This window comes from Diadema setosum, chromosome 19 (genome assembly GCF_964275005.1).
Source record: "Diadema setosum chromosome 19, eeDiaSeto1, whole genome shotgun sequence".
NCBI classification, from domain to species: Eukaryota; Metazoa; Echinodermata; class Echinoidea; order Diadematoida; family Diadematidae; genus Diadema; species Diadema setosum.
The window spans coordinates 16246718-16273536 of record NC_092703.1 but is presented as its reverse complement, the minus strand read 5'-3'; the positions used below and the strand labels follow the sequence as shown (position 1 = coordinate 16273536).

The window sequence follows — 26819 nt, the reverse complement described above, 5'->3', positions numbered from 1 at the left end:
GAGTTTTGTTCTCTGCAGGTTCAATTTCGATTCAATTGCATTTGTATTTCCAGCGCGCGCTGCAGCTGCACTTCCGCAGCGTCCATTTGGAGATAATCGAATTCCTGACCTGGATCTTCGAAATCGTGAGCGTGAGTCGGCCAAGCGGCGTGGCGAGCCTCGTCCATCTCGGTGGCCACCTGGTTCCCTTCGTCCAAGCGATGCCGCTCTCCGCCGATGCTTGCTCCACATTCGGGACACATGGTGCGCTGCATGGCACCGCCGCACTCTCCGATGGCGTAGATATGACCATTGGGACACTTGTACCAGTGACCTTTGCTGAGCCCGACGGCCTTGATGATCTCCACCCTCTCACTGTTGCTTATGCCAAGAACGGCACTGCCGATTGACTTTTTGATACGCTGGAGCAAGCTCTCCGCAATCTCTGCGTCTTCTTCTGTGAACGGCGTCGCCTTGGCAACGATCGACTGAAAGTTTGCTACGTTTCTTCCTGGTTGGAGATTGACGTCCAGCCAGGGGATGTTGGAACCCAGAGTCTGGCATGCTTCAATTTGCAGCTCCAGGCGAGTCATCTCCTGTTGTATATCATGCATCTGCTGCTCAGTGAATCGGTCCAAGTCGCCGACGCAGACGACTCCCTTCAGAAACACAAGTTCCTGGTTTACGCGGGTGGACTCTCGCTTCAGAAACTCGTGACTGCAGCGCAGCTGAGACGCCGACTTAAATAACTTATGAAGGGCCACCAGGAAGTTGTAGCGATTCCTCCTGGCGACGGCTCGGCCCAACTGTGTCTGTAGCAGATCGCCTTCGAGCAAACCATCGATATCACGTTCGGTAAGGATGGATGTCCCCGGAACTAGTTGACGGCGGAGATCCTCTGCATCCCCTTTAAGCTTCCGGAGCGTGTCGTCGATCTCCCTCTGGTTGCCTCGCATCTTTGCCTTCACCCTTTCGATATCTGCCAGCGCCCTCTTGATCTGATTGCTGTACCTCACGTTGTTCCGGATCGGTGCCTTGCAGCGGGGACACCCCTTCAACTACAACAAATGTGGAAAGGGGATAGAGGTATTAAAGGGGACCTCCGGGTGATTTTCAGACTTTTACATTTGAAAAATTATAAATCAACTAAACTGAGTACAGAATTTCAGAAATTATAGTGATTGGGATGAGGAATGAAAAGTTATGACAAAGTGCAATGAACAAGGATGATGACATGGCAGCCTCACCATAAGAATGCATGAGTCGGGGCTCACGGAAGCAGAACAAAAGAAGAAGGCATGCATAGATTCTTCACAGGTGAACTTCTTGAGCAAATGGTCTTGTAATGGAATTGCACTGCTACATTTCTGAAATATATGAGGCTCTGATGTCATCAACACTGTTCAGTGTAATTTGTTTAAAATTTTCAATTTATTGGCTTCTCTGCTCAAGGACCACAACAAATTCCACGAATCTATACATGGAGTTGTTGATTTATGTACTACATGATGTGAAATTATGAAAATCGTCCGGAATGTCCCTTTAACTAATCCGAACGTCTGTAGACGCGATGATGGAATACTACCCACATACATATTATTGAAGGGCTGCTAACTTCTGCACAAGGTAGAAAAAATACTGATGGAAAACGCAGAACATAATTTGAATGGAAAATCCTATTTCGGTTTTACAATTTGAAAGTCGCACTTATTGAGCATGCTCGATAAAAATTCAGAAAAAAAGAATCAAAACAAAACATCATTCTTGATCTCAAAAGCGGATAGAAAGCACATAAATACGACATTCGTAAGTTACACGTTTAACAACTACAATGAAATGATGCAGATAGAATGTAGGCAAGGATCGCAAAAATTCTTCCAGAGATATTTTGCACTTGTCTTGAGGATTGACGTCATGTGCGTTGATATAAATTTTTAAACGCTGGCTTTGAAGAAGGAACTGAATGCTTGTTTATTTTAAAATCAGATCCCTCATCATGGAATATGACATTCAATCAAGGCCTGACTGCATTTGCCTGCCGAGTCTGAACTGTCTTATTATCATATCAAAATCAAATTTCCTTTTCTTTATCAGATTCGTTGTTTATTAGGCATTCCGGATTTGCTTTTCGGTCCTCTAACAGATTCGTTCATGTCAAAGATGCACATTGTTACAGTTACGTAACTATGTTGGTATGGTGACGAGGTATCTTGTAAACATATTACAGGTGGCTATCTCGGTATGTTCTATGTTTTCTCGTTTGTTTTGTGTCTCCTGCTCTTTTTGCTCTCTTTTCATTTACGTCCTACTCCTTTCTTTCATAGTTTTCGCTTTTAGGTTCTTTGTTTAGCAAGACTTTAACATTTTCATCTAGGGACCAATACAAGCTTTGCTTTTAAGTAGGTCCCCCACATTTCATGCTTCTAAAATTGTCTTATCTTCTCTTTTAATTACGACGCTAAGTCTTCTCTTATGTACTATCGATTGTATCATGATGTTTGTGTTTGAGATGTGGAACAGTAAAATGAAAATGAAAATCAAATCAAACTGCCATAGGTAGAGGGCATAGGTAGAGGAAATTAAAGAACAAAAAACAAAAAACTGGGGTTAGATGTAATGGTTACTATTATACAAATGACAGCATGCCAGTATCCATAACAAAGAAAATTTGCAAAATCTATTTCAATGTTGTTGGGGTTTTGGAAGGGGTCAACAACTGGCCATCATTATAGAGTTAGGCATTTCCCCACTATTACTGCCGCATAGCAGTACACTTCCCTAAGTAGGACGTTTATCACATCGACATTGCACTTTCTTTGGTAACAGAGAATAAGGCTTCATAAGTAAAACAGAGTAAACTGAGAAGAGTATACAATTATTGTGGAACCTTATAGTAATCATACGTTGTTATGAAAACTGAAGTGATTATAATGAAATAACAATACGCAAACTTCGAAATATGGAGGAATCGACTAAAAAGACGAAGCTTGTAGAATGTGGGCCCCCTCAGGTACAGAACGGGGGTGCACGTCACGAGTCATACAGCCCACAAGTCATACAGCCCACAAGTCATACAGCTCACAAGTCATATAGCCCACTAGTTATATAGCCCACGAGTTCGACACTGATTTAATAAAGCCCACGAGTTCGACATCAAGTAAAACAAGCCCACGAGTTATACAGCCCATGAGTTCGACACTACGCACAAACGGCTCACGAGACCGACACTACGCAAACAAAGCCCACGAGACCGACACCACGCATAAAAGGCTCACGAGACCGACACTACGCAAGCAAAGCTCACGAGATCGACAATAGGCAAAAGAAGCTCACGAGACCGACACTAGGCAAAGAAGGCCCACGAGACCGACAGGATGAACAGCACCACCTATAGACCAATCAATTGTATAGGGTGTCCAGATAATGGCTTAAGGAAGAATCATCCTGAACTGTTCAAGATCTTGGTGTGTGCATAGTGTGTGAGTGTTTGTGTGAAAAAATAAAAAAAAAAAAAAATCAGTAAAAGTGCATGAGATGTTTCAACATTAATTTCGAAAATGCCAAAACACCCTCGTTTCCCTTTCCGCAAAACATATATATACCGGTATACAGCACCTACTTAGAAAAAAGTAATGAAATAAAATGATGGGGACATTCAGATCAACCAACTAGAAAAAATGACCAGGTGTGAAATGAAGTTTACAAGAAAATATTTTACAAAATGGTTAATGTTGCAGTGCACACCTGCCTTACATGATGGAGGGGGAGTAATAATCTGCAAAGGTGTTGATTTCGTATAAATTCACAGAAAATAATGTAATCGTCTATTCAGGTAGCGTTAAGGATTCGGAAAAAGATGCATCCATGGAAACAGCTATTCTATTTCATGAAAAATGTACCGTTTTGAGGAGAATAATTTTACAAACACAAGCCATAAATCGAGGTGAGTCGCTGCGATATAATATTTTCATCCGTTGAACGTCATACGTTATAGTTACAGAGAAAATTACAAATTGAACTCTAAGTAGGCGGGTATAAGCAGGCGTATACGATATCCCCATCAGAGAAAGCGAGAAAGAAAAGGGGAAAAAACACTTACATCCTGTCCACCGTTTTGTTTTGTTTTGTTTTGTTTTGTTGTTTTGTTTTGTTGTTGTTGTTGTTGTTTTTGTTTGTTTGTGTTTTTTTTGGGGGGGGGGGGGTCTCATGAAAGGGACAATTCTATCTAAAAAAATAAAAATTGGAAACAATGTCTCTCCCTGTAGCGTGACAGAACTGCCCTCTAAAAGCCACACGTGTAGAAATACATACTTGATGTCGTTGATATGTAGATGCTGCTGTTCAATTAGTTACAATCTCTCGCTTGATAGCGTGACGAAATTGCACCCGCCAGTATGTAATTTTCCCCTTCATGGAACACCCAGTACAGGTACATATTTGTAATTGACATGTATATGGCGTTGTTCATCCTGTCGGTCTCGTGAGCCTTCTTTGCCTAGTGTCGGTCTCGTGGGCTTTCTTTGCCTATATCAAGTGTCGGTCTCGTGAGCCTCTTTTGCGTACTGTCGGTCTCGTGAACCTTTTGTGCGTAGTGTCGAACTCATGGGCTGTATGACTCGTGAGCAGCATAGCTCATGGGCTGTGTGACTCATGGACATAATTTTGATGACGGTCTCGTGGACCGTATGACTCGTGGGTGTGGATCTCGTGGGATGACCCCCAGAACGGCAATAGAAACGAGAAAAGGACAAGGAAATATAGAGAAAAAGATGCAGAAATAATATAATAGAGTCGAATTGCAGAGACTCCGTTCAGACACATGAAGAGGCTCTCTTGGAAATATGACTATTCATCCCTTTATTACATTTTCCACGCATAGACCTTTGTTAAAGTTTGATCAATCCCGATGAAAACAGACCCTCTGACACTTTGTTATGGAAAGATTAAGGTTTTGGTAACTTCACGGCACCACGAGAGGACTTGGTGTTGATCACCCCCTGAATTCACTGCCCCCGGTAGGATGACATGACCTTCTATACTAGGCAGTTATCAATATGTAAGTATTGATAAGTAATCTTCAGTAACTGATAGTTGGTGATGTGTCAATCATCTCTGCTTTGTAATCTACGTATGGACGTGTGAATGTGACGAGCTATTTCGATCCCTCTTGCCTGAATCCACGCATTGTTGTGTGGCATCCTTTGTTACTGATGAGAAAGAAAGGAACCTCGCCTCTAAGGGATATCATAACTATGTATAATTGTCTTGAATTATGATTTCTTTATGTGGTTATATGTGGAAACATTGACTTATTGTTGCGTATTGGGAGCGCATATATCTAAAGAGGTACGTTGAAGGAGTAACATGTGACACAGTGAATATTATTTCGAAGTAAGGCATTTATTGGAGAGGTGATTTTAGCTTGTCCTCTCGCTCCGAGTGTCGAATCCCCAAGTCTTCGTCATTCTTACAATTTTCAATATACAGCAATTATACACAACTGATCAACATACGAATGAATGGGTGAATGGGGTGGAGTCTTGATGCTAAAAAGGGTTTTCAATTGGGTAAAACTTTGGTTGTGATGGAAACAAAGGCGGGACTAACTAGTGGTTAGACTCAACATCATTTTTAAGTACCAGTATTCAATGGGGGTATGACAGGATGTTTGGGTTGGCTCAAGCTGGTCGTAAATCGTGGTATGGTTATCCTTGGACCTACATTAAGATGGGCTTACATGTTGTCTGATACCAACTAGTGGTATACTGAAGGGATGATCAAGGAATGAAAGTGGCCGGTGACTCACTGGAGGTGATAGGTGTCTGTGGAGGACAATGACTGGCGAGACGTAGGGAGGTGAATGTGGTCGTCACAGTGGAATATGGAAGGGGGAGTAATAAATTTGGGTATCATTGCACAACATTGTGCTTACATGGAGTTGTTACTATGTATAATAACTTAGGCTGCAAATATAATTTACTTTTACACCAATATCGACAGTTCTTCTCTAATTTTTCTGTCCCGATTATCTACGGTATATGAAAGAAGGAATATTGGTCGAAAGAAAAGTGCTCGTACCACTGATATCTATCCTTTACCACCAGAGTAGAGATGAGTAGTCTTCCTCCATATTATGTCCTGTCTGTACATCGTGTGTCACCTCGACAGAGAGACAAACATTTTCTGCGTTTGAACCTTCCTTTTTTTTCAAGCGTCTAAATTGAAAGCTGTGAGATTGTTAATGTACGAACCTGAACAGACTCAGACTCAGCCGTGCGCATCCAATAATCCAGGTCGTTCACCTCAAACAGGTGTCCACAGTCTTCCAGCTGGACAAACCTATGAGTGCGAGTTTGCATGGATGTGCGTGTGGGTGAAAGAATGCATTTCCTCCCATTCAATAAATCAATAGGATTTGTTTTGAGTGTAATCAGTCATAAAAATTGAATGCCGCACGTTTTACTTGTGTGCAATATCCTTCTCGCAATTTCCTGTGAGAAACAAGATAACATTTCTCGTTGGATAATTAACGTTTATCATTCACCTGATCGGAACATTAAGTGTAACTTCAAGAAATAAGGTCATTATATATGACGGTGAAATTTGTTGAGCCTTACGTGACCTTACGTTAATTCAAGAATAAAGAGAGAAGAATAGGTATTGGTATATAGATAGAGTGGCGTATAGATAGAGTTGGGGGCTTAATCCCTTGCTCTGGGGGAAGTCGTAAAAAAAGATGAGGGTATGAATGGGGTGCGATATGAAAATATGATGGTAGTGAAAGGGGAAAAATATACGGGTAATGGAGTAACGTGTCAGGTGTATGAGAAAGAGTTGATGGTTGTGATTGTTGGCAAACTGTGAAATTATATCAGTATTTTATTGGTCAAGTTGAAGTTTGACATATTTGTTCACATCGTTTATAGCGTGTTGTGTGAAATGTGGGAGAGCAAGGAAATACGTGAAGAATGATGGTAGTTACGTTTAAAGATAGAATTGATTATGATGGAAGGGGGAAGCTGTGGTTGTAAAGTGTATGAATAACTTGGGTGATGTGGAGGGAGAAAACATCAGAACTACAGGTATAATGTATTGCATTTTTGAGACGACAATTTTGACAGTGATTATTTTTTATTAAGGAATTTTCAGTTGGTGATAGCAGACAGCGATAAAAAATATTTGCTGTCCATGGTGTGTGGGATCAGTGCTTTGGATGAGGAATAAGAGTATTTTCCAAAATTTAAGACAAATTACTACGAACAAGGATGATAGCATGGCAGCTTTGCCATATGAGAGCATGAGTGCGGACTCAAGGAAGCAGAACAAAAGAAAAAAAAGCATGCATACAATTTACAGAGGCGATGTAATGGAATTTACATTGGTACATTTCTGAAATATGTGAGCTTCTATATATGTCAGTATCCTTGTTGAGTGATATATATTTTTTTCAGAGTAGCGGTATTTCGGCTCAAGCACGACAATAGATTTACAAAATAATCTAGACATGAAGCTGTCGATTTATATACTACATGTTATGACATTATGAAAATTGTATGGGCTTCCTCTTTAAACACAGTCTAAGCTGGCCCAGAAGATCGTGAGCACGCGATATTTGAGAGAGTCATGAAGAGCACTTTGATTTGACTTTAAGAAATAAACGCTTTGATGTTTAGGTTTGTTTTTTGTGCATTGTGAATGGTCTGGTACGACAAAAGATATTGCTGAAGTGTAAATTTACATGCCGTTTATGCAAGCAAGACTGAAGAATGTCCATCGAACTGACGAAATGATTGCACAACAGTAACAGAAACGCACACAAACAACACGTCTGTGGCGAGTTTTTTTTGTTTGTTTTTGTTTGTTTGTTTGTTTGTTTTGTTTTGTTATTGTTGTTTTTTGTAGACGTAACAAATTCGACTGGCACGAATATCAATGTAAATATTGCTGAAGTGTAAATTTTCATGCCGTTTATATGCAAGACTGAAGAATGTCCATCGAACTGAAGAATGTCCATCGAACTGACGAAATGATTGCACAGCAGTAACAGAAACGCACACAACACGTCTGTGGCGATTTTTTTTTTGTTTATTTGTTTGTTTCTTGTTTCGTTTTGATTTTTGTTTTGTTTTGTTGTTGTTGTTTTTTGTAGACGTAACAAATTCGACTGGCACGATTATAAATGCTACATAAAAAAGTCTGATATGTTCGCAGTGTACGATAAATACGGTAAATTGCAAGACGCAGTTGGTCCGAGCAAGTTTATATTTTGACTTCGAGTGTACTCAAAGCACTGGCCAACAGGAACCAAATTATTGCATCGCACAAAAGTCATACAGCGAACGTTGCGACTGTGATTTGGAGAGGGAGTGTCAAATATTACGCGGTGATGAAAGAAAAAAATATATTTTCAGAAGACAACGCTGACGAGTTTTGCAAGGGGCTGTTTGGTGATGAATCGAAAGTCGATTTTAGTGCACAGTTTAAACGCTACGGCGGGTTATTTGTTTAAAAGTATATATGAGGAATCTGTATAGCGCCAAATCTTATTTCTATCGGTAAAAAGATCGTGCCAATGTTTGTGTGTGTTTTTTTTTTTTTATTAAATTTAATTAATTTTAATTCGTCGACTCTACAATATTTTTGCCTTTGCCTCTGGCTGATAAGAATACCAAACACATTTGTGCTGTTAGAGCTGAAACAAAAGATATTCTTGTATATGTGCATTGTTTTTGTTGTTTTTGTTGTTGTTGTTGTTTTGACACGAAAGGAAAAAGGGAATACAAAGATCCAATGTCTACCATAACAGATATATACAATTTAAAAGTTTTGAGTGTCAGAACCCAGGCATATTTGTCCATTTTTTTTTTTAAATCGGTATAGGCCCTAGCAGAGAGGTTGCTTTCGGCAAGCAAAGTTGTTATGGGAGGTGGATTTAGGTTATCAGTGACTTAGATATTTTGTGTCACTGCTGCTTGCGATTTAGATCTCTCGTTATTGACATTACTACGAGATTCCGACGATATTGCCATACATACCCTTACAAAATGCTTCACTATAGCTGCAGCGTGTTATTTGGTGTAAACACGCAATCCAAAAAAGAATATGGGTTTGCTCCTACCTGTGGGTAACGCCTTCGAGATATTCAGACGGGAAGCCAGTCATGGAGTGGTTTCAATACATCAAGAAAATGGAGAACATGCACACAGGGTATGCGAAAAACCAAGATGAGATGGAAAAAAGGTGAGGGTATGAGAAAACAGAGAGATAAAAGTGTGGTGGTAGTGAATGTGGGAAAGATATAGGTAAACGTCAGGTGTACGAGATAGATATGATGGTAGTGATTGTTGGTGAATGGTGAAAATGTGACGGTATTTCATAGGCAAAATTGAAATTTGACAATCTTGTTCACATCGTTTATAATGCGTCGGGTGAAGGGGAGAGCAGGGAGGTGTTACAGAGATGGAGTGGCAACTCTTCGTAATTCATGCAAACACATGTTTGGGTTCAAGGCGTTACAATGGGATGTCTAGCATTCCATTACGCTTTGAAGTCATGCTCGGCACCGCTCTAATTGCAAGACGAAGTTCGGAGACGAAGAACGCATTTCACCTTTCGTTGAATTACAAGCTTTATTTCACCGCAAAATTTCAAATGAAATACTCGAATTGATTTAGAATAGTTTAGGAAAGAATTCAATATTATTAACATGTATTTCTAGTTTCTTCGTAATTCGCAAATCGAAAGGAAATGAACATTAGGCCCTCTTAAAAACCTAATTTTTTCTATAATGCGCACATTTCCGCATGTTAATTTTCTATCTGTTAATAAGGGGATATTTTGATCTTTCAAATAAAGTACTCCGTTAAAGCGTGTTCCAGCGTGTTTCTAAACTATTTGCTGTTAAAATTGTGAGTTTTACACTGCATTCTGATTCGCTGCTCCTTTATTCAATGTACACAAATTCATTGTTGCCATCACATTGAAAGAGAGAGCGAATTGCAGTAGGAACAAATATTTCTAGATGTGAGAGCGCTAGTCCCGATTATTGATGCTCTCTTTTGTCAAAGCACATGGGTAACACCTGTAGTTGAACGCATAACTTCTCGGCGGTGCCGCGCATGACTTCAAAGGAGAGCTTTAGTTGCCTCTCCTTCTCTAGCACCTCCCTGGGGAGAGAGCATCGACTGGTGTGATTGTTGCTGAGTTAGGAAATACGTGAAGAATGATGATAGTCACGTTGAAAGATATCGTTGATTACGATGTTAGGGTAAAACATGTGTGTGGAAGGGTATAAAATAACTTGATAGTGAGTAGGAGAATTGTTCAGAACTACATGCAATTGCTGTAGAGGCTCCTACAATTCGACATTATCACTTCGTCACCGATGAACATGGCGGTTTCTTCAACTTCGTCATACACAGGTACTCATCGTGTAGCAGTTTTTTTTTTAGAAAATCGTGCGTGTCAGTTGGCAGAAAATGTTTTTAAGGTAAGATGCTGAAAGCAATTTTGCTGTTTGTATTGTGGATATCATGTCGTAATGATCGAGTGTTGGCAATATTTTTGATGATGTCCGTATAACGTTAAATTTGATATTGAAAGCATAATCATGATGTTGAGTTGAGTAATGATGATTGTGACACATGATAATGCAGTTTAGGTAAAATACGTAGTATCTGAATATGTCCATACGGTGGCAATGTTTTGAAGTTCAGAAAAAAAAAATTGTCAATGCCTGAATTTATTTTTGTAGATATTGTTTTTAATGTATTTTAGTGGTAGCAAGTCGAAATAAGTTTGATTTTACAAAATGAATAAAAAAGCAGACACACAAGGAACAAGAACATTGACTTTAGAACTAGAATGTAAAGTCCAAAAATAGTGGATGAATTGTGGGAGAGGGGTAGATTTGAAGCGTTCTGAGAAAAACCCCAGAATAACTGAAGGTGGTGTGGAATTAGTGTACTTACGGTTGCTTTCTTCGCCATGCATTATCACGAACTGCTTTATAACAGGATTCTCACACAAAAGTGAAAGCGAAAAATCATCGTCAAGAAAGACCAACCTGGGCTATTGAGATGGGTAAGACGATGAAGGTACTTGTTTGACAGATATAGGCTGAGCAGAGGCAAGCACGACAGCAAAATCGCAAGTCATGTTTTCGATGTGGAATGGAGGAAGACTGGAAGAGGGAATGCCCAGTTAGACTGAGAAACAAGAACACGCAGGTACGAAATTTGATAAACAGTGTCTCTGTCAGACCAGTTAGGTTTCACAAAATCGTGTGCAACAAGAGAATCATAACGCGCGATTTCAAAACTGTACCGTATTGTCAAACCTGGAAATCAATCGAGTTTCTTGCATTACATTTTTTGGATTACATACTTTCGGTGAATTTCAATTTGCATATTGCGATGATGGAGACTTTAATGTAGATATCTTACAAGGGACAGAAGAGTATATCGTAGTGAAATCATTTTCTGTGAATATCGTTAGTTTTATTACAATAAGCCTGTCACATTAAGGCAGGCAGTGGCGTATCTTTGACAAGATTTTGCGATGATTGTTTTTTTGTCGGTTTTCGTAAACTTATTTTATGCAAACTAAGAGAAATATGCTAGTTACGTTACCTTCGTGTATTCTTTGCAACTGTACAGTTTAACTATGCCTGTCTCCATTTCAGTTTAAGAGTTACTGTAAGGCTCTTTTGTGCAACGCCCCCCTTTTTTAAACAAATGTGATGTAATGGAAACGAATTTGATGAATTGCACATTTATAAATGGCGTAGAGAATGCTTTCGTGTTGATATCGAATCTGTGATTGTTTTGAACACCAATTTTTTTGTCCAATATGACAACAATCAGTTGTAACTAATGGATGAGATGTCGGTACATTTTGTTGAAGTTTGGCAAAACTCTGCTTGATGTAGTCTTATTTTTTTGTTTGTTTGATTTTCAATCTGTCAGGATGGCTGGATAGCCTATATTTAGCTGTACTAGAACTAGCAATTCGCCTAATTTTTCTATGACAAGATTGATTAGGCTTATTATACGGGTATTTTGTAGAAAAAAAAACCCAAAACTAAATGTGTCCAAAGTTGACTTAAATCTCTCTAATGTTAGTATGATGAAAAGCCGAAATACAGGAGAAATAGTAATGTCCTATGATAACATTCTCGTCTATGGTGTGTGACGATTTTTTTTTTAACACTGTATTGGTTTACAGTTGTACGGTTGTTTGTCACGAGCATCACGTTCACTAACGTTTCTTAACGATAAAGATATTTAATAAGTCATCAGAATGCGTTGGTACTTGGAGAATCAATTTGATAGTTGATATGTGTGTCACAGCATACCTCTGTGTTGTGAATGTTTGAATATGCATTCATTAAAGCGTGCAATGTGTATAATTATGAAGTGACAACAGAAAATGAACCACTTTGAAAAAAAAAATAACATTCAAACGTGATTCATTCATCGTTCATTAAACATAATTATTGTATACATAAGAATTACGATCTGAAAAAAAAAAATGTCTTCTCCTTCTGACTGATATGATAACCTCATGGTGCATGTACAGTGTATGTGTGTGTGTGTGTGTGTGTTTGTGTGGTGCGTGACTTATCTTACACAAGGTGTTTGTGTGCGAGAGGTGTTTGCAGCATTCTATCATGATTGTTATACTGACGTAAATTACGATATAAACTGAACGTTTGCAGTAACGTTTAGACACGTTACAAATTTCTCGTCACATATTTTCTATGTACGTACATAAAAGATTTAGATGCAATCGATACAGGCTTAAAATAATTTACAATCATAAACAAACACAGATGCGCATAAATACATGTTGCGGTAATTTTGCAGTTAGAAGTGAGCTGTGAATGTTGCCTGAAAGAAATTGGAATTAATATATGAATGCGCTCTGTGCCTGACTCTGTGCGAATATTGTGTGTACGACTAGCATGGTTGGAAAAAAAAAAAACAGTTATTACTCATCCTTTAGACTTAACTTTGTACCCGTCAATACTTTTCAAAAATTGCGAGTGAAAGAGACATGTATGTGGAGAAGAAGTGCGTTGTGTTTCCGATTAAACCAATCGTTGACTTTTTGTTGTTGTTTTGTCGATGAAATGAATCGTTGATCTTTTTTTTTTTTTGGTCGTCACTCTTAAAACAAACCCGTTCAAAAAAAAACAACAACAATTCATTCTTCGTGCTATTTCGTGAAGAAAGTTTGACAAGATTAAACGACATATCAAATAAAAACTTCAAATATCAAACACACTGTAACAACGTACGAAATATTTTGATCGTTAAAAAAAAATTGTTAGTGAACGCGATGGTCGCGACAAACAACCATACAGACTGTAAATTAAGCTAGGCCTATGAATATTCGTCCTTTGATGTTTTCTATGGACGTACATCAAAGATTGAGATGCAATCGATACAAGCATTAAATAATTTACAATAATAAACAAACACATGTGCGCATAAATACATGCTGCCGTAATTTTGCAGATAGAAGCGTGCTGTAAATTTTGCCTGAATGAAATCTGAGTAAGATAAACGAATGCGCTCTGTGCCTGACTCTGTACAAATATTGTTTGAACAACTAGCGTAGTTGCAAAAAAAAAAAGAACAAAAACACAAAACAAAACAGTTATTACTGATCCCTTAGACTTACTTCGTATATACTCGTCAATACATTTCGAAAATTGTCTGAGAGTGAAAGAGACATGTGTATGTCGAGTAGAAATGCATTGTGTTTCCATTTCAACCAATCGTCGACTTTTCGTTGTTGTTTTGCCGATTAAATCAATGGTTGAATTTTTTTGTTGTCACTCTTGAAGCCCGTTCCAAACAAAACCAATTCATATTTCATGCTATTGCCTAAAGAACGTTTGACAAGATTAAACGTAATATCAAATAAAAACTTCAAATATCTAACAAATTGTAATAACTGACAATTTTTTTTTGATCGTTAAAAAAGTGTTAGTGAACGTGATGTTCGCGACAAACAACCATGCAAAATATTATAAGAATAATCGTCAACCATGGAAAAGACGAATATTCTTATAACAGTTTGCATGGTTGTTTGTCGCGAACATCACGTTCACTAACACTTTTTTAACGATCAAAAAAATTGTCAGTTATTACAATTTGTTAGATATTTGAAGTTTTTATTTGATATTACGTTTAATCTTGTCAAACGTTCTTTAGGCAATAGCATGAAATATGAATTGGTTTTGTTTGGAACGGGCTTCAAGAGTGACAACAAAAAAATTCAACCATTGATTTAATCGGCAAAACAACAACGAAAAGTCGACGATTGGTTGAAATGGAAACACAATGCATTTCTACTCGACATACACATGTCTCTTTCACTCTCAGACAATTTTCGAAATGTATTGACGAGTATATACGAAGTAAGTCTAAGGGATCAGTAATAACTGTTTTGTTTTGTGTTTTTGTTCTTTTTTTTTTGCAACTACGCTAGTTGTTCAAACAATATTTGTACAGAGTCAGGCACAGAGCGCATTCGTTTATCTTACTCAGATTTCATTCAGGCAAAATTTACAGCACGCTTCTATCTGCAAAATTACGGCAGCATGTATTTATGCGCACATGTGTTTGTTTATTATTGTAAATTATTTAATGCTTGTATCGATTGCATCTCAATCTTTGATGTACGTCCATAGAAAACATCAAAGGACGAATATTCATAGGCCTAGCTTAATTTACAGTCTGTATGGTTGTTTGTCGCGACCATCGCGTTCACTAACAATTTTTTTTTAACGATCAAAATATTTCGTACGTTGTTACAGTGTGTTTGATATTTGAAGTTTTTATTTGATATGTCGTTTAATCTTGTCAAACTTTCTTCACGAAATAGCACGAAGAATGAATTGTTGTTTTTTTTTTTTGAACGGGTTTGTTTTAAGAGTGACGACCAAAAAAAAAAAAAAGATCAACGATTCATTTCATCGACAAAACAACAACAAAAAGTCAACGATTGGTTTAATCGGAAACACAACGCACTTCTTCTCCACATACATGTCTCTTTCACTCGCAATTTTTGAAAAGTATTGACGGGTACAAAGTTAAGTCTAAAGGATGAGTAATAACTGTTTTTTTTTTTTTCCAACCATGCTAGTCGTACACACAATATTCGCACAGAGTCAGGCACAGAGCGCATTCATATATTAATTCCAATTTCTTTCAGGCAACATTCACAGCTCACTTCTAACTGCAAAATTACCGCAACATGTATTTATGCGCATCTGTGTTTGTTTATGATTGTAAATTATTTTAAGCCTGTATCGATTGCATCTAAATCTTTTATGTACGTACATAGAAAATATGTGACGAGAAATTTGTAACGTGTCTAAACGTTACTGCAAACGTTCAGTTTATATCGTAATTTACGTCAGTATAACAATCATGATAGAATGCTGCAAACACCTCTCGCACACAAACACCTTGTGTAAGATAAGTCACGCACCACACAAACACACACACACACACACACACATACACTGTACATGCACCATGAGGTTATCATATCAGTCAGAAGGAGAAGACATTTTTTTTTTTCAGATCGTAATTCTTATGTATACAATAATTATGTTTAATGAACGATGAATGAATCACGTTTGAATGTTATTTTTTTTTTCAAAGTGGTTCATTTTCTGTTGTCACTTCATAATTATACACATTGCACGCTTTAATGAATGCATATTCAAACATTCACAACACAGAGGTATGCTGTGACACACATATCAACTATCAAATTGATTCTCCAAGTACCAACGCATTCTGATGACTTATTAAATATCTTTATCGTTAAGAAACGTTAGTGAACGTGATGCTCGTGACAAACAACCGTACAACTGTAAACCAATACAGTGTTAAAAAAAAAATCGTCACACACCATAGACGAGAATGTTATCATAGGACATTACTATTTCTCCTGTATTTCGGCTTTTCATCATACTAACATTAGAGAGATTTAAGTCAACTTTGGACACATTTAGTTTTGGGTTTTTTTTTCTACAAAATACCCGTATAATAAGCCTAATCAATCTTGTCATAGAAAAATTAGGCGAATTGCTAGTTCTAGTACAGCTAAATATAGGCTATCCAGCCATCCTGACAGATTGAAAATCAAACAAACAAAAAAATAAGACTACATCAAGCAGAGTTTTGCCAAACTTCAACAAAATGTACCGACATCTCATCCATTAGTTACAACTGATTGTTGTCATATTGGACAAAAAAATTGGTGTTCAAAACAATCACAGATTCGATATCAACACGAAAGCATTCTCTACGCCATTTATAAATGTGCAATTCATCAAATTCGTTTCCATTACATCACATTTGTTTAAAAAAGGGGGGCGTTGCACAAAAGAGCCTTACAGTAACTCTTAAACTGAAATGGAGACAGGCATAGTTAAACTGTACAGTTGCAAAGAATACACGAAGGTAACGTAACTAGCATATTTCTCTTAGTTTGCATAAAATAAGTTTACGAAAACCGACAAAAAAACAATCATCGCAAAATCTTGTCAAAGATACGCCACTGCCTGCCTTAATGTGACAGGCTTATTGTAATAAAACTAACGATATTCACAGAAAATGATTTCACTACGATATACTCTTCTGTCCCTTGTAAGATATCTACATTAAAGTCTCCATCATCGCAATATGCAAATTGAAATTCACCGAAAGTATGTAATCCAAAAAATGTAATGCAAGAAACTCGATTGATTTCCAGGTTTGACAATACGGTACAGTTTTGAAATCGCGCGTTATGATTCTCTTGTTGCACACGATTTTGTGAAACCTAACTGGTCTGACAGAGACACTGTTTATCAAATTTCGTACCTGCGTGTTCTTGTTTCTCAGTCTAACTGGGCATTCCCTCTTCCAGTCTTCCTCCATTCCACATCGAAAACATGACTTGCGATTTTGCTGTCGTGCTTGCCTCTGCTCAGCCTATATCTGTCAAACAAGTACCTTCATCGTCTTACCCATCTCAATAGCCCAGGTTGGTCTTTCTTGACGATGATTTTTCGCTTTCACTTTTGTGTGAGAATCCTGTTATAAAGCAGTTCGTGATAATGCATGGCGAAGAAAGCAACCGTAAGTACACTAATTCCACACCACCTTCAGTTATTCTGGGGTTTTTCTCAGAACGCTTCAAATCTACCCCTCTCCCACAATTCATCCACTATTTTTGGACTTTACATTCTAGTTCTAAAGTCAATGTTCTTGTTCCTTGTGTGTCTGCTTTTTTATTCATTTTGTAAAATCAAACTTATTTCGACTTGCTACCACTAAAATACATTAAAAACAATATCTACAAAAATAAATTCAGGCATTGACAATTTTTTTTTTCTGAACTTCAAAACATTGCCACCGTATGGACATATTCAGATACTACGTATTTTACCTAAACTGCATTATCATGTGTCACAATCATCATTACTCAACTCAACATCATGATTATGCTTTCAATATCAAATTTAACGTTATACGGACATCATCAAAAATATTGCCAACACTCGATCATTACGACATGATATCCACAATACAAACAGCAAAATTGCTTTCAGCATCTTACCTTAAAAACATTTTCTGCCAACTGACACGCACGATTTTCTAAAAAAAAACTGCTACACGATGAGTACCTGTGTATGACGAAGTTGAAGAAACCGCCATGTTCATCGGTGACGAAGTGATAATGTCGAATTGTAGGAGCCTCTACAGCAATTGCATGTAGTTCTGAACAATTCTCCTACTCACTATCAAGTTATTTTATACCCTTCCACACACATGTTTTACCCTAACATCGTAATCAACGATATCTTTCAACGTGACTATCATCATTCTTCACGTATTTCCTAACTCAGCAACAATCACACCAGTCGATGCTCTCTCCCCAGGGAGGTGCTAGAGAAGGAGAGGCAACTAAAGCTCTCCTTTGAAGTCATGCGCGGCACCGCCGAGAAGTTATGCGTTCAACTACAGGTGTTACCCATGTGCTTTGACAAAAGAGAGCATCAATAATCGGGACTAGCGCTCTCACATCTAGAAATATTTGTTCCTACTGCAATTCGCTCTCTCTTTCAATGTGATGGCAACAATGAATTTGTGTACATTGAATAAAGGAGCAGCGAATCAGAATGCAGTGTAAAACTCACAATTTTAACAGCAAATAGTTTAGAAACACGCTGGAACACGCTTTAACGGAGTACTTTATTTGAAAGATCAAAATATCCCCTTATTAACAGATAGAAAATTAACATGCGGAAATGTGCGCATTATAGAAAAAATTAGGTTTTTAAGAGGGCCTAATGTTCATTTCCTTTCGATTTGCGAATTACGAAGAAACTAGAAATACATGTTGATAATATTGAATTCTTTCCTAAACTATTCTAAATCAATTCGAGTATTTCATTTGAAATTTTGCGGTGAAATAAAGCTTGTAATTCAACGAAAGGTGAAATGCGTTCTTCGTCTCCGAACTTCGTCTTGCAATTAGAGCGGTGCCGAGCATGACTTCAAAGCGTAATGGAATGCTAGACATCCCATTGTAACGCCTTGAACCCAAACATGTGTTTGCATGAATTACGAAGAGTTGCCACTCCATCTCTGTAACACCTCCCTGCTCTCCCCTTCACCCGACGCATTATAAACGATGTGAACAAGATTGTCAAATTTCAATTTTGCCTATGAAATACCGTCACATTTTCACCATTCACCAACAATCACTACCATCATATCTATCTCGTACACCTGACGTTTACCTATATCTTTCCCACATTCACTACCACCACACTTTTATCTCTCTGTTTTCTCATACCCTCACCTTTTTTCCATCTCATCTTGGTTTTTCGCATACCCTGTGTGCATGTTCTCCATTTTCTTGATGTATTGAAACCACTCCATGACTGGCTTCCCGTCTGAATATCTCGAAGGCGTTACCCACAGGTAGGAGCAAACCCATATTCTTTTTTGGATTGCGTGTTTACACCAAATAACACGCTGCAGCTATAGTGAAGCATTTTGTAAGGGTATGTATGGCAATATCGTCGGAATCTCGTAGTAATGTCAATAACGAGAGATCTAAATCGCAAGCAGCAGTGACACAAAATATCTAAGTCACTGATAACCTAAATCCACCTCCCATAACAACTTTGCTTGCCGAAAGCAACCTCTCTGCTAGGGCCTATACCGATTTAAAAAAAAAAATGGACAAATATGCCTGGGTTCTGACACTCAAAACTTTTAAATTGTATATATCTGTTATGGTAGACATTGGATCTTTGTATTCCCTTTTTCCTTTCGTGTCAAAACAACAACAACAACAAAAACAACAAAAACAATGCACATATACAAGAATATCTTTTGTTTCAGCTCTAACAGCACAAATGTGTTTGGTATTCTTATCAGCCAGAGGCAAAGGCAAAAATATTGTAGAGTCGACGAATTAAAATTAATTAAATTTAATAAAAAAAAAAAAACACACACAAACATTGGCACGATCTTTTTACCGATAGAAATAAGATTTGGCGCTATACAGATTCCTCATATATACTTTTAAACAAATAACCCGCCGTAGCGTTTAAACTGTGCACTAAAATCGACTTTCGATTCATCACCAAACAGCCCCTTGCAAAACTCGTCAGCGTTGTCTTCTGAAAATATATTTTTTTCTTTCATCACCGCGTAATATTTGACACTCCCTCTCCAAATCACAGTCGCAACGTTCGCTGTATGACTTTTGTGCGATGCAATAATTTGGTTCCTGTTGGCCAGTGCTTTGAGTACACTCGAAGTCAAAATATAAACTTGCTCGGACCAACTGCGTCTTGCAATTTACCGTATTTATCGTACACTGCGAACATATCAGACTTTTTTATGTAGCATTTATAATCGTGCCAGTCGAATTTGTTACGTCTACAAAAAACAACAACAACAAAACAAAACAAAAATCAAAACGAAACAAGAAACAAACAAATAAACAAAAAAAAAATCGCCACAGACGTGTTGTGTGCGTTTCTGTTACTGCTGTGCAATCATTTCGTCAGTTCGATGGACATTCTTCAGTTCGATGGACATTCTTCAGTCTTGCATATAAACGGCATGAAAATTTACACTTCAGCAATATTTACATTGATATTCGTGCCAGTCGAATTTGTTACGTCTACAAAAAACAACAATAACAAAACAAAACAAACAAACAAACAAACAAAAACAAACAAAAAAAACTCGCCACAGACGTGTTGTTTGTGTGCGTTTCTGTTACTGTTGTGCAATCATTTCGTCAGTTCGATGGACATTCTTCAGTCTTGCTTGCATAAACGGCATGTAAATTTACACTTCAGCAATATCTTTTGTCGTACCAGACCATTCACAATGCACAAAAAACAAACCTAAACATCAAAGCGTTTATTTCTTAAAGTCAAATCAAAGTGCTCTTCATGACTCTCTCAAATATCGCGTGCTCACGATCTTCTGGGCCAGCTTAGACTGTGTTTAAAGAGGAAGCCCATACAATTTTCATAATGTCATAACATGTAGTATATAAATCGACAGCTTCATGTCTAGATTATTTTGTAAATCTATTGTCGTGCTTGAGCCGAAATACCGCTACTCTGAAAAAAATATATATCACTCAACAAGGATACTGACATATATAGAAGCTCACATATTTCAGAAATGTACCAATGTAAATTCCATTACATCGCCTCTGTAAATTGTATGCATGCTTTTTTTTCTTTTGTTCTGCTTCCTTGAGTCCGCACTCATGCTCTCATATGGCAAAGCTGCCATGCTATCATCCTTGTTCGTAGTAATTTGTCTTAAATTTTGGAAAATACTCTTATTCCTCATCCAAAGCACTGATCCCACACACCATGGACAGCAAATATTTTTTATCGCTGTCTGCTATCACCAACTGAAAATTCCTTAATAAAAAATAATCACTGTCAAAATTGTCGTCTCAAAAATGCAATACATTATACCTGTAGTTCTGATGTTTTCTCCCTCCACATCACCCAAGTTATTCATACACTTTACAACCACAGCTTCCCCCTTCCATCATAATCAATTCTATCTTTAAACGTAACTACCATCATTCTTCACGTATTTCCTTGCTCTCCCACATTTCACACAACACGCTATAAACGATGTGAACAAATATGTCAAACTTCAACTTGACCAATAAAATACTGATATAATTTCACAGTTTGCCAACAATCACAACCATCAACTCTTTCTCATACACCTGACACGTTACTCCATTACCCGTATATTTTTCCCCTTTCACTACCATCATATTTTCATATCGCACCCCATTCATACCCTCATCTTTTTTTACGACTTCCCCCAGAGCAAGGGATTAAGCCCCCAACTCTATCTATACGCCACTCTATCTATATACCAATACCTATTCTTCTAAAGAGAAATGTTTTGGTAGTCAGTAGTCAAAGAGCTCAGTCACCAATAACGCAGAACATTCATGCATATGAAAATGCAACCCTAACTGAAATGATTTTTTTATGATTCAAAGCGGAGTTTGGAAAGATCCCAAAATAATACGGGCAAGAAGAGATTACCTAGGAAAACTCAGGAGAGTGAATTACTGTATACTGAAATTAGATCATCAAGGATGAGGAGGGAGAGTCACGAGATCAAAAGTATAAGTCACCAATAGCGATGAACTATATTAAAGAAGAGAAATGGAGGGAGAAAGGGGAAATGATGCAAAGAAGTAATGACTGCGTAGCACTGGACTCACCTAGCATTGTCATCATCCTCACTGCCTAAGAAGATTTCAGTCACCTCTTCCTCGTCACAGACACGACACTTGCTGGGACACTTCTCGCCACATAGGCCAATGCAGGGATGTCCACAGGGCAGAATCTTCTTGCACGGCTCGTTGCATGGTTTACGATCACAGGGCTGCCCGCACAACTTAGGACATGAAATGTGAGCGCAGCGCCACAGGCAGGTCTCTCGGCAAGGTACACATCCGGCGCCACAAGGGAACATGCAGTGGCTATGTTGGCATTTGTTCTCGCAGGGCTTCGAACATGGTGGACACTCTGGCGAGCACCTCTCTCCGCAGGCATGCCCGCAAACGAGAATTCGACCACAGGTTTGCTCGCACGGAATATGGAGCCTGCCGCGACGGCATCGGCCACAAGTTCCGGAGCATTTGTGACCACAAGCCAACACTGCCCCACACGGCCAAGGGCATACGCTGGGGCCATCACAACACTTCACTTTTACAGTGTGGTGGCACGGCCAGTTAGATTTCGTTGTTTCAGCCAAACACACATCAGTGCAGGGCTGGCCACATACGCCGGAACACCGGTGACCACAAGCAAGCAGCCGTTCACACCGATCCTGACAAACAACATTTCCTACTGGCAAATGACACTTTACACGTTGTAAGTGTCCGCATAGGAGCTCTTTCTCTACTAACTCTTGACAAGTTGTCTGGCACCTATCGCCACATCTCTCTTTGCACTTGCGACCATTAGTGCATATCACCTTGTCACATGGTTGCCTGCAGACGTTCCGGGCATCATGACGGTGATCATGGCATGGTTCCCTGCACGTGTGTCCACATGTCAGACGCGATTTACAAAGGAGCGTGCAGCCTGTCTTCTGATACTGAGTGAAGTCTTCGAGATTTGACGCAATCGTGGACGTTGCTTTGGGATGCCGAGGGCATACGATTCTAAGACCACTGTGAACAAGGTCAAGTCGACGTGCTTCCGAGATGACGCGAGCCCATACTTTACTTTCTTTACTCAAGTGATCAAAGTTACCGATGACGAACAGTGCTCTGCGAGCTGCTGTCAAAACTGTCATGAGGCGTTCATCGCTGTTTAAACGACCTTGCATGCTCTTTCTCTCGCAAGCATTCGAAAGGAAGAGGATGATGTCGTTCTCTCCTCGAAAGCCGTCGACTGTTTCCAATTGGCTGCCCAACTCCTTATGGAAGAGGTTGGACTGAGCAGGATATGTTCTGAGAATCGAGATTTGCTGCTTCTGGAAACCGCTTCCCAACAGATAAGTGAATAGACCCCAAAGGAAAGAGGCTTCGTGGTTGGCAGGATTTTTACTGTTGTTATGCGAGATGAAGTTTACGCACTCTGTAATGCCAGGAACCTGCAGGTACTTCACGACTGAGGCAGCGTGTTTGAGGTCATCACACGCCTTCATTTTCCTGCTGAGCCTAGAAACTGACGGACTCATGCGGTGTTGCATCGATAGTGTGTGTACTGGGTATCCACTGTCCACGATATGTTGAAGGAGTGATGTTTTGACACCGCTTCCCTCCGCAAGTTTCTTCGCATGCGTATACTGGTTGATTCTCGCGTTCTTATCACCGATCAAGACGAGTTGCTGGGATTGAGGAGGGATGATGGTTGTTGTGACAGCCTGTAGCATCTCTCCAGCCTCCTCTATGATCACGATCCTTGGAGAGAGGCGCATAAGAACGCGCTGTATTTTGACTGCCGCGGAGCAAGTCGTAGCTACCACAGACGCAGTTTCCAATATGCTGAAATCTACGTCATCATGTGCTCTCTGTGACATACGCCGAATGCTTTCCATCTGCCCATAGATGTGTCCAATTCTTTCTCTGATTTTTGCCTGTGCTATATCAACCCAAGTACGGTAGACAACCCAGCGATCACTTACCCCAAGGTTCCACAGCGACCTTTGTCTTTCTGGTGTTTTGGAAGAAAGTTTGCCGTCTCGGTGGCGTTTTGCAATGTGTTTGGCAAGAGGTGACGAAGGATTTTCCCTGTCTGGCTTGAAATCAAGTGACATCATCTGTTCTATCCACAAATCTCCGGGAAGTCGTCCTTGGGGAGGAGGTGCCCTACTCTGCAGCCAGCGAAGATCCTGGTCTGGAATTTGGTCAAGAAGGAGCCACTTTAGTATTTCCCCACGCTCAGCATTCGGGAAACACCGGAGCTGTTCTTCTGTCATGACAGCTTGCAGAGTGTTTAGAGATAGTATAGCTGTGTCAAGTAAGCAGGAATTTTCGTGCAACGCATCTAGGCGTTTACCTAGTTCACCGAGCTCAGCCTTGTATTGGCTGTCACACGCTGAAATTTCTGACTTACGATTCTCCCGCTGTTTATCCAGACTAAACTTTGCAAGTTCAGCATCAGAAGTGTGCTCCCCACAACGGACAATGGCTGTTGTTTGAAAGCGTAGTATCCCTCGTATGAACTCATCAAGAGTTGCTCGGGAATAACATATGAAGAGTTTCAGGTCATGATGGCGAGTGTCAGAGTCAGGTGCGTAGTGTGACAGGCGGTCTTTAAGGATCATCAGGCGAACGATCTTATTGCAAACGTACGTTTTGCCTGTGCCGGGATGCCCAGTGATGACGGTGACCTCATTGGTAAGCGCTGATTGAATAGCTCTCATTTGGTACTCGTCAGGTTCACACTGCTCCAACCTCGGCCAGTCCTCCAGTTTCATGACACGTCGCGCCGACTGTAAACCCTGCGCACACGAATCAGTCTTGAGTAGGGGACCAGGATCGAATCTTGCTTCCGGGTTGTCTTGCAGGAACTTCGGAGGCTTCTTTTGAATTCTTGCAGCGGAGGCAGAGATCATGTAGTCTTGGAATGCCATGCAAGATTTGCTTCCACAGATTTGCTCCAATGCCACATAGATGGAGTGATACTCTGCAGCATAGATTTTGGCATCCAGCATGATTAAATCTCTCGTCGTCAAAATCTTAGCAGAGTCACCTTCGCGGAGAAGTCGTAGCTCAAAGTAGCCCTTTTGGACCCATGTTTCGTCTCGTTTTGCCACAGAAGCAAAAATCATGTCATGAAAATCACTGGAAGAGAGACACAAAAGAGTTCCGAAGGTAAGGAATCCTGAAAGATCATCAGGCCTTGACCCAAACTTGACCCGGATTGTCACACCCCGTGCCGTATGAGTAGAGATGATTTTAACGACGTTCACATGGGAGAACATGAAACACTCCCTCATAGCGCGATTAACACCGTTATTCCTCTTCCATTGGTGGTACTCAGATATTTGATGGCGCAGTGGCTCAACGATTTCCTGTCTGATGAGCTGCTGCTGAATCTGTATGAAATCTTGCGCCTGATAGTTTCCTTGCGCTGCAACAGAAATCGATACCAACGGGTCGCAGTCGACAACTTCTCCAGTTGTTGGGAAGCATTTGACACTACACCTGTTACTGGATGCTGATTTGGTTGGCTGATCGGTCTTATGGCTCTTTAGGGATTCCAGCTGAAGTTGTAGTTCTTGGATCTTGGGGCTGCGCGCGGGAATATCCTGTAACACCTTCGCAATTGAAAACACAGTGAGCCTTGTGTTTGGATCGTACCTAAGAAAAGACTTCAAGAGAATAACGATCCCGCTGACGGTATGACTCTCTGTCAAAATGTCCCGGCTTCTCACACTCATTATGTACTGAAGGACATGGACTTCGAGGAATTTGTGTTTCGCCAAGAACATGAAGACATTCTCAGTGTCTTCGTTGTCCAAGGTACATGCCATCGCCAAAACTTGTATGAGACTCCTAAATGTATCTTTCGGAATGTCATCTTTGTCAAGAAGTTGTTTCAGCGGAATTTTCCTGGCACGCAGTTCGGCGGGAAGCTTTTCTGATAAACCGAGGAGCTTACGCAATTCCAGTACAGTGAGAGGATTGTGTTTTATCTTCTCTTTAGAAAATTGTGTCGTCTTCTTCGATGATGCAACTCTGGCATCAGGTTTTTTAAAGTACGAAGCCATCTTTGGTCTAGCTGTGCTTATTTTTTTTTTTCGACAAACAACCTGAAATTGTGTCAGGTATACTTTCAGCCCATCACTTTAAGGATTAAGGGAGTTCTTCAATCGTCGAACTGCATCCGCTACTACGGAATCACCAAATCGTCTTTTTAAGACCCTTCAAGCCAAATCTCTGTGGATATAAACATACAGGACATGAGTTGAGGAGACACACAGTCAGCGTGAATGGTTAAAAAATATTAATAACATGATAATACAGTCTGTTCGCAATAGTCGTATAGGAACCTATGAGAACATAAATATTCAACTTTTTTTATTCAACTTTATTTTCACTTCCATGAAATAAACAAAGAAATTATATACATTGCATATGTACAGGATATTTGTAATACTTGCAGAACATAATTTGACAAGGTACATAAATATGAAAATGAGAAGTAGATGCGATTACATCTTTGTTAATATATACATAAAGCGTATAATGCAAGTCAACTAAGGATGAGGATGGAAGTGGAGGGTCCTACTAAGAAGCAGAGCTTGTACGATACAGGGGCGGCGCAGCCGTGGGGGCCGTGGGGGCTCGGGCCCCCACACTTTTTGTGCACCATACAAAGGAATATATAAGGTGTCATCACTTTGGGCCCCCACACTTTTTTTCAACCCGGAAGTACGTAAGAGGCACTACAATGGGAGGGGAGAGAATGAGCTGAGGACCTTTTTTTTTTTGCGTGAAACCCGGATTTTTTTTTTTTTTTTTTTTTTTTTTTGCTTGTTAGCTCATGAAACCCGGAAGTGGGCCCCCACACTTTTGAAAACAGTGCGCCGGCCCTGCAATATGGGACAAATGATTGTACCTGATCCGGATCCAGATCGTAATTATCGTATTAGATCAGTACCAATCGTGGATTCAATCGGGGCAATGCTATTTGAACGGGAAACCAGATCGTGAAAGATCGTATTACTTGAAATAAACCAATCGTGACTGTAACAATATCTGCTTTTTGAGACTTATATGTTTCAACATTG

At 39.5% G+C, this 26819-nt stretch overlaps 1 protein-coding gene across 1 annotated transcript; it reads right to left on the bottom strand.

The window, feature by feature from the left end:
• Window positions 1-20: 20 nt before the first annotated feature.
• Window positions 21-25796, bottom strand: LOC140242301 (NFX1-type zinc finger-containing protein 1-like). Its single transcript, XM_072322043.1, has 3 exons — window positions 21790-25796; window positions 6231-6318; window positions 21-1037 (listed from the first exon to the last, which is right to left on the bottom strand). The coding sequence occupies exons 1-3, from the start codon at window positions 25794-25796 to the stop codon at window positions 21-23; spliced, it is 5112 nt and encodes a 1703-aa protein (XP_072178144.1).
• Between the last annotated feature and the right edge of the window lie 1023 nt (window positions 25797-26819).

Bases quoted from the DNA above. Each gene is read 5' to 3' on its own strand.
- LOC140242301 (XM_072322043.1), bottom strand. From the start codon at position 25,796: ATGGCTTCGTACTTTAAAAAACCTGATGCCAGAGTTGCATCATCGAAG. The intron at 6,319-21,789 runs GTGAGTCCAGTG...TCGCACTCATAG, and splicing joins GAGGATGATGACAATGCTAG to GTTTGTCCAGCTGGAAGACT. The intron at 1,038-6,230 runs GTTCGTACATTA...CATTTGTTGTAG, and splicing joins CTGAGTCTGAGTCTGTTCAG to TTGAAGGGGTGTCCCCGCTG.